The sequence below is a fragment of the Takifugu rubripes genome, chromosome 2 (genome assembly GCF_901000725.2).
Source record: "Takifugu rubripes chromosome 2, fTakRub1.2, whole genome shotgun sequence".
In the NCBI taxonomy this organism is placed as follows: domain Eukaryota; kingdom Metazoa; phylum Chordata; class Actinopteri; order Tetraodontiformes; family Tetraodontidae; genus Takifugu; species Takifugu rubripes.
Window position 1 is genome coordinate 3,707,403 of NC_042286.1, and position 7,364 is coordinate 3,714,766.

At 48.1% G+C, this 7,364-nt stretch overlaps 1 protein-coding gene across 1 annotated transcript; it reads left to right on the forward strand.

Annotated features, from left to right (window-relative positions):
* The first annotated feature begins 3,641 nt into the window (after positions 1-3,641).
* tmx1 (thioredoxin-related transmembrane protein 1) lies at positions 3,642-6,306 on the forward strand. Its single transcript, XM_011614746.2, has 8 exons — positions 3,642-3,878; positions 4,275-4,390; positions 4,467-4,512; positions 4,779-4,907; positions 5,108-5,153; positions 5,333-5,434; positions 5,514-5,580; positions 5,684-6,306. The coding sequence occupies exons 1-8, from the start codon at positions 3,676-3,678 to the stop codon at positions 5,911-5,913; spliced, it is 939 nt and encodes a 312-aa protein (XP_011613048.1). The 5' UTR covers positions 3,642-3,675; the 3' UTR covers positions 5,914-6,306.
* Positions 6,307-7,364: the final 1,058 nt, after the last annotated feature.

Sequence of the window (7,364 nt, forward strand, 5' to 3'; positions counted from 1 at the left end):
GCCCGTCAGTGACAGAGTTCAAAGGTCATCAGAGGAGATGCTGAGCTCAGGAAGGTTTCAGATTCAGGACTCAGACTCAAGGTGATTCTGGCCAGCACAGTTATTTTTCATTTGTCTCTTACATTGGAGAACAAGTTGTATTAATTATCATTATTCTCTTCTCTGGCCTGAAATCAAGCTTTCCTCAGAATAAATCTCAACACTACAACACTAAAAGATTTCAGGTAAAATGGGAATGTGTTTTTTCAAACAGAACCAAACTCTTCACGACAACTTTCATTTTTGCTGTATTTTAGCGAGAGCAGAATATGTTTTATTAAAAAAAACAGCTACAAATAGTTGCTATAAATTTAAAATGCACTCAGTGTAACCCTCCTTGGCTTTGAGAAATTAATTATTTCTTCTCTTAGCTTATGATTAAAGATTAAGCCTTAATCAAACGTCATTCTATGACAATGTTTTTTACAAAAAAAGGGAAAAATCTAAAATAACCTGTGTGACGAGGTTACGCAGTTTAACACTGGATGTTTCATTTTGTCAAACGGGATTTATGCATCCACTTTACCTGGAGTGAGATGCTGGTTACATAAATGCTTTAAGTGATGAGTGTGTGTGTGTTTGTGAGCCACCGTGCACCTCCCACCTTTCTGCTGTGCTGTTCAGACTAGCTGCTCGCACCTCCTCCCACAGCTCCCACTATCCTTTCTAACTCAGGCGTCAGCATCATCTCACACGTTATTGCACTTATATGGGCATCAGGCACCTTCTGAAATGAGTCAAACGGCTTTATATAAGAGCCGTGGTCTGTTCGGAGAGGAAATATGAGCATGCCGACGCTCTTCTGGTAGCAGAGGACTGAAGGGAAAACACGGAGACACACATCCACGCTGGTGCTGGTGGTGACTGGTGGTGACTGGTTGATCCAGCACCACAGAGATCACTGGTTCACTTCCTTGCCACGGCTACATGTCTGCAAACTAATGAACCCCGAATACCTACCCCATTTTGATCTCACTCTTCCTGAACACACACACACACACACACACACACACACACACACACACACACACACATAGGCACACGCGTGTTAGCCTATCTTTCACAGCTCTATTAAGCCTCCACAGTTGTGTCTGGTTGTTAATTGCACCATTAGAAGCTGAGGAGACGCCTGGCGACGGCGTTTGTGTCACACCTGTTGGGCGCTCCTCCTCTGGAAGGACTGGAGTGTCTGTACGAGTGTTGATGTCGATGGTGCATTGACTGAGATCTGATGAATGCTGTGTTGTTAGACAAAGACACATGCTTAAGGCTGATGGAGCGTGATCACGCTCAGTAATGATGCTCAGAAAGCCCCCTTCAGTTGGTCTTTGGTTGGAAGTCACCAACCCTGTTGTGCTATAGCTCCAGACAGATGTTTATGTGTTTGTTTATGTGTTTCACTGCCATTTCCTTCTTTATCATTAATTCGCAGATGTCAAGATTGGTGTTTGTTCCCTGACATCATAATTCCTGAGTGCTTATTGTCACTTTTTGGGGTTTTTTTGCAGAAGGATTTGCAAAAACGATGAGTCATAGTACAACAAAACACCCAGGAACACGAGCGAAGCTTATCAAATCAAATCAAATCAAATCATTCATCTCCAGCATTTTTCCTTTTATAAATATTAAAATCTGAGCCTATGCCTGATTATGGATTACTATCCTGTATGCAACCCCCCCCCCCCCCCCCCCCCCCCCCATACACACACACACACACATAAACGCACGCACACACACATACACGCACATACAAGCATACACGCATGTGTGGATGCCAGGGGGTGTAATGTATGGAACATGTACTGCTCAGGATCATTAGAATAAAGTCTTTTGTTCTAAATGAATCCAGGCTTTTTGCTGCACGTGCAGATCCAATTAGAGAGGCTGGAGGAGAGAACCTTCCCCTGCTGACACCTGACACATTTACAGAGGCTCACGTTGAGGCGTCCCAGCATGCACACAAAGGTCTGGGATGGAGTAGCGAGCCTGGCCAACCTCTCCCTGCTGCCTTCAGAAGAAGGAGAAGTTCTTTATTAACATATGGCCTCATTTTCCTCCACGCTCACAATCTGTGATACTTCCTGACCCAATATTCAACAGTTTTGACACAGATTACCATTTAACAGACAATTACGATGCCAAGTTGTTGCGACGTCTTTTTTCCTTGCTAAAGCTGAGATCAGCAGAATCTCTGGCGCTCCCTAACCTGTTGACCCAGTGTCCGACTGACCCGGTTTTAACCTCCTCTGCCACTCACCGTGTCGGCCTTCCTTTGTTATTTCTTTGCACGCCACATGTGAACGCCCGCGCTAAATAACTGTAGCCATTTGCTGGAAGGGCTCCAATTTTGTGCTACAAGTGTGATTCAAAATTGTATAAATGATAATATGACAGTTTTTAGTGTTTTGACAGCAGATTCTCTCCCAACACTCCTTTTGAGATTGTGTTAATAATAACAATAAAAAAAGAGATTAACATTTTTCACTCTCTTTACAGTTTTGTGGACCCACATGCTGACCAGAGACACAAACAATCCAACAATCCTGGTGATAAGTGCAATATTACTGTCTTTGCAGCATTCTAGGATGTGATTGTCACAGATGTTTAATGGTTCCAGTCATCGAAGTAAACAAACCATTTTTCAAATCAATCTCAGACAGGAAATGAGGAACCAGTCAGTTCAGAATTCTCCAGCTTGACTCTCATTAACTGCACGCTGCCAACAAACAATGATAAAGGGTTGTAAAATAAATGAAGGTGGCTGAGATCATCAACGATTTCAGTAATATCCTCAGCCCTGATAAACAAACATGGCTGGAGATTAATTGGCAGTGGCTGCTCATTGCGACATAATGTCACAAATTAATTTAAAATTGTTTTTTCGAAAGAGACAAGCTGGAGTGCAGCCAGTAATGCATGTGAGCAGCTGGAAGTAGATCTCAAGGTGTTTGTGAGGACAGGTGATATTGACTGCTCTGCTGGTTCCAGATGTTGGAGCATCTGCTGTGTAGTTGCAGTTGCCATGTATGCAGGTATGCCCCTTATTAATGGTCCCCAAGGAAACCGTGATTAAAAAATAGGGATTTGAAAAAAAAACCAGTTATCTCAATAACAGCAGCAGAGCTAATGTGTAGGAAGGAAATGCATCTTTTGCTCTAAATGGAGCAGAGTGGGCTGGAGAAATGGGGGGATGGTATAATGTCACAAATGGATGTCAGCTGGGTGCCATTTTTAACTGATCACCGGTTGCCTGCAGGTTTATTAAAATAATTGCTCTTCTTGTGCAGATTCACTCCTTCCATGCTGAGAAATGCAGGCGAGTTGATAGACTCGGTGTTTAAAAGGTTCCAGGAAGAGTCTGTAAGATTGTATTACGCATTATATTTCTATTTATATTATATTACGTATTATTGTGGGCAATGCCCCCCCCTGGTGTTCGAACAATTCAGCTGGACCCAACGTTTGGATCGTTCTCCAAAACGTTGGCTTTACTTGATCAGTTAATTGATCAAATGATCGGATTTGATCAAATTTGTGACCCCCCCATCTCGCCATTAAATGTTTTACATTGTTTCCGTCTTTACATACGTCCGGGGCGGAATGACGTAACCCGGAAGTGAAAGCGCTGCCTCCGGTATGGCGGGTCTGTCGCTAAGCAGCCCTTCAGGCTTCAGAATGTTTTCACTGACAGCGCAGGAGTCGCACCGCTTCTGGAGATGCTTTGTGGTCGCTGCACTGTGTTTGTCGCCCCTCTCGGTTTCAGCCAAGCGGGAAAGCCTGAAGGAAGTGACCGACGACAACTGGGAAGAAATCCTGACCGGAGAGTGGATGATTGAATTGTCAGTGAGAGTAACGTCCACTGCTAACGGATTAGCGGCTAGCTGTCTGTCATGCTTTGCGCTCGCCGAAACCGAGACGTCATTCATTGTTTTCCTGTCAGATAAACCAACCTGTCCCTCGTCCTCTAGTTGTCGGTGCTGCCTTAGTTTAGTCGGAGGTGTTTAAAGTGTAACGCTTTGTTAACGTGCTGCGTTTGACGCCCTCTAAAGTAACCGCGTTAGCCTCCTCGGTTGCATGCTAGCCACTTTGCTGCAAGTAAGAAGCTAATAAAGGGCGTAAACAACGTGAGATGCCAGTGCACGCCACTTTTAACAAAGGGGTATTTTGAGGCTCAACTAAAGCAGCGTGTAGTTTTATTTCCCGGAAGTTTATTTTTGTAACTTATTTCCCCGCAGTTACGCGCCCTGGTGTCCAGCATGTCAACAACTCCAGCCGGTGTGGAAGGACTTTGCGGACTGGGGGGAGGACATGGGGGTCAACATAGCCAAGGTGGACGTGACGGAACAACCCGGTAGGCCTGCGAGGCTGCTCCCCTTGGCTTTCACACCTTTTACTGCATTTTGATTCCTCTTTCGCTCCTCTCTTAGGTCTGAGTGGACGATTCGTCATTACGTCACTTCCCACCATTTACCAGTAAGTTCTCTACTGGTCTGAGGTTTTGGTTTCTTTGCTTTTTCGGCCCGTTGACGGCTTATTTCCTGGAAGAACGTGGTTTAAAACATTTTAGGAAACCACATTTTCAACTGGCTATTCTGTGAAACTTGGTGTCATTAGCATTTTGACCACAACATCCTCTTTGCTGCGTCTTTGTTCAGCACTGGAGGTTTTGAGTGGTTTCGTTTTAATTTGACATCATTTCTGTCCCATATTGCAGCACAATGTGTTTTTAACCCTTTCAGCTGCAAGGAGGGCGTCTTCCGGAAGTACCAGGGAGCTCGCACTAAAGAAGAATTCCTCAGCTTTGTTGATGAAAAGAAATGGGAGGCCGTGGAGCCGGTGTCCTCCTGGTTTGGACCCTCCTCGCTTCTGTGGGTCTTGAATAAAAACTCATTTTACATTCCCGGTGACGCTGTTTTTAATCCAGATAACATCACAAACGGGACATCCCCCTGTGAACAGTGCTGATGATCTCACTCAGAAAATATAAAGCTGCTTTTGTGCTGCTGAACCTTTTTGTGGTGGTTTTGCAGGTTCAATCTTTTAACATTCTGCCTCTTCTGCTTCTCAGGATGAATTCAATGTCTGCTTTGTTCAAACTCTCCATGTTTATCCGGGTAAGTGAGGACTGCACCTTTAGAGGGTGTGGGGGGGGGGGGTAATCTGAGTGAAATAATCGCATCATCAAGCTAACGCAGTTAGTTTTTCCCGTGTTTTATCACATCAACCCGATTATCTTGATTCATTTGACGAGTTGCGTCGGCGAGCTCCAGAAACATCTTCCTGTGTTTTTCAGCGTTGTCACAACTACATGACGGAGCAGCTCGGGCTTCCTGTGTGGGGCTCGTACGTCATCTTCGGCTTGGCGACGCTGCTCTCGGGCCTGGCGCTCGGACTGGTGAGTGGAAACGGCGGCGCCCTGGCAATGAAATGACTCTTATCTGTCAGGGTTTTGAAGGGTGTCGTCCTGTCTACAGCTGCTGGTCTTCATCGCTGACTACGTCTTCCCCTCGAGACGGTTCTCTGCTCCAGATTACCACCAGAGTGAGTTCCCGACCTCTCGTTATGATCTGAGTAATCGGAATGATGTGTCGGAGCGAACGCAGCCTGTCGGTGCCGTCTTTGAGCTGCTTTCCCTCTGGTGCAGAGAAACAGTACTCCCAGCAAGCCAGGTTACTCCAGCAGGAGGATGAGCTGGAGGCCGACGGCGAGGAGGACGACGACGAGGACGACGAGCAGGACGACTCCTGGAGCAGGAGGAGAGGGGCCCCCGAGGGCCGGCCCGAGCCCAAGGGACAGAACCTCTCGGACGAGGCCCTGAGGAGGAGGGTGGTGGGGACCCGCGAGGAGGACGAGGACGACGAAGAGGACGCCTGAGGAGGCCGGCGGTCCTGAGAGCGTGTTTACAGAAGGGACAGGAACCCCCCCCCCACCCCTCCCCGACAGAGTCTGCTTGCCCCCCTCTTCCCTGGTTATTTCGGGGCGCTTTTAAGACTCCACTCCTGTTGACCCCGGGACGAGCCTCCCGCCGGAGCGTTCAGGGTCCCAGATGCTGTTCAGACGACCTCTGCAGTGTTGGTTGTGCTATGCAGTTTGGTTTGACATGTTTTAGGTGTTGAGGTTGATCCATTTCATTTTCCTGACTTGGATTTGAAGAGTGTTTTTGAGTTTTACCGTTCTAATAATATTCCATTTGAAAAGCAAATCTTTGATATAACAGCATTAAAGGATCTACTGTACAATAAAACGCAGCTGTTCTGCTCAAATATACCAGACGTTTGACAGTCGTCTTTCCCGCAGAGGTCAAAGGTCAAACCCGCTGTACTGCAGCCAGCAGCTCTGGTCTGGACTTGACGCTAGAAATTCGGTCCAGAGGAGACCCAGAACCGCTCCAGCAGCGTCCTGCTGGTTCGGAATCAATGGCATCCCCCCGCCAGCAGGTGTCGCTGTCTCACCGCCCTTAATAAGTCGGTTCAGCGTCTCTTCCTCCTCTTCATCTTCCTTTCCCTCCTCCTCTTACTTCTCCTCATCTTTCCTCCTCCTCTTCCTTCTCTTCCTTCTCTCCCTCCTCTTCCTCTCCTTCCTCCTCCTCTCCCTCCTCATCTTCTTTACCCTTCTCTTTCTTCTCTTCCTCCTCTCTCCTCTCCCTCCTCTTCCTCTCCTCCCTCCTCCTCCCCGTCCTCTTCCTCTCCGTCCTCTTCCTCTCCTCCCTCCTCTTCCTCTCCTCTCCCTCCTCTTCCTCTCCCTTCTCCTCCTCTTCCTCTCCTCCTCCTCTCCTCTTCCTCCTCCGCTCCCTCCTCCTCCTCTCCCTCCTCTTCCTCTCTGTCCTCTTCCTCTCCTCCTCCTCTCCCTCCTCTTCCTCTCCTCCTCTCCCTCATCTTCCTCTCCCTTCCCCTCTCCTCCTCTTCCTCCTCCTCTCCTCTCTCTCCTCTCCTCTCCCTCCTCCGCTCCCTCCTCTTCCTCTCCGTCCTCTTCCTCTCCTCCTCTCCCTCCTCCTCCTCTTCCTCTCCCTCCTCTTCCTCTCCTCCTCCTTTCCCTCCTCTTTCTCTCCTCCTCTTCCTCTCCTCCTCTCCCTCCTCTCTCTCCCCCTCTCCCTCCTCCTCCTCCTCTTCCTCTCCCTCCTCTTCCTCTCCTCCTCCTTTCCCTCCTCTTCCTCTCCTCCTCTCCCTCCTCCTCCTCTTCCTCTCCTCCTCCTTTCCCTCCTCTTCCTCTCCTCCTCTCCCTCCTCTCTCTCCCCCTCTCCCTCCTCCTCCTCCTCCTCCTCCTCCTCTCCCTCCTGTCCCCATCTCAGAGTCTCAAACTGGAGCCTGACCTGAGGGTGCCTCTTC

Excerpts from the sequence above, each read along its gene's own strand:
- tmx1 (XM_011614746.2), top strand. The coding sequence starts at position 3,676 with ATGGCGGGTCTGTCGCTAAGCAGCCCTTCAGGCTTCAGAATGTTTTCA. Across the intron at positions 3,879-4,274 it reads GGAGAGTGGATGATTGAATT|TTACGCGCCCTGGTGTCCAG; the intron begins GTCAGTGAGAGT and ends ATTTCCCCGCAG. Across the intron at positions 4,513-4,778 it reads TCACTTCCCACCATTTACCA|CTGCAAGGAGGGCGTCTTCC; the intron begins GTAAGTTCTCTA and ends TAACCCTTTCAG.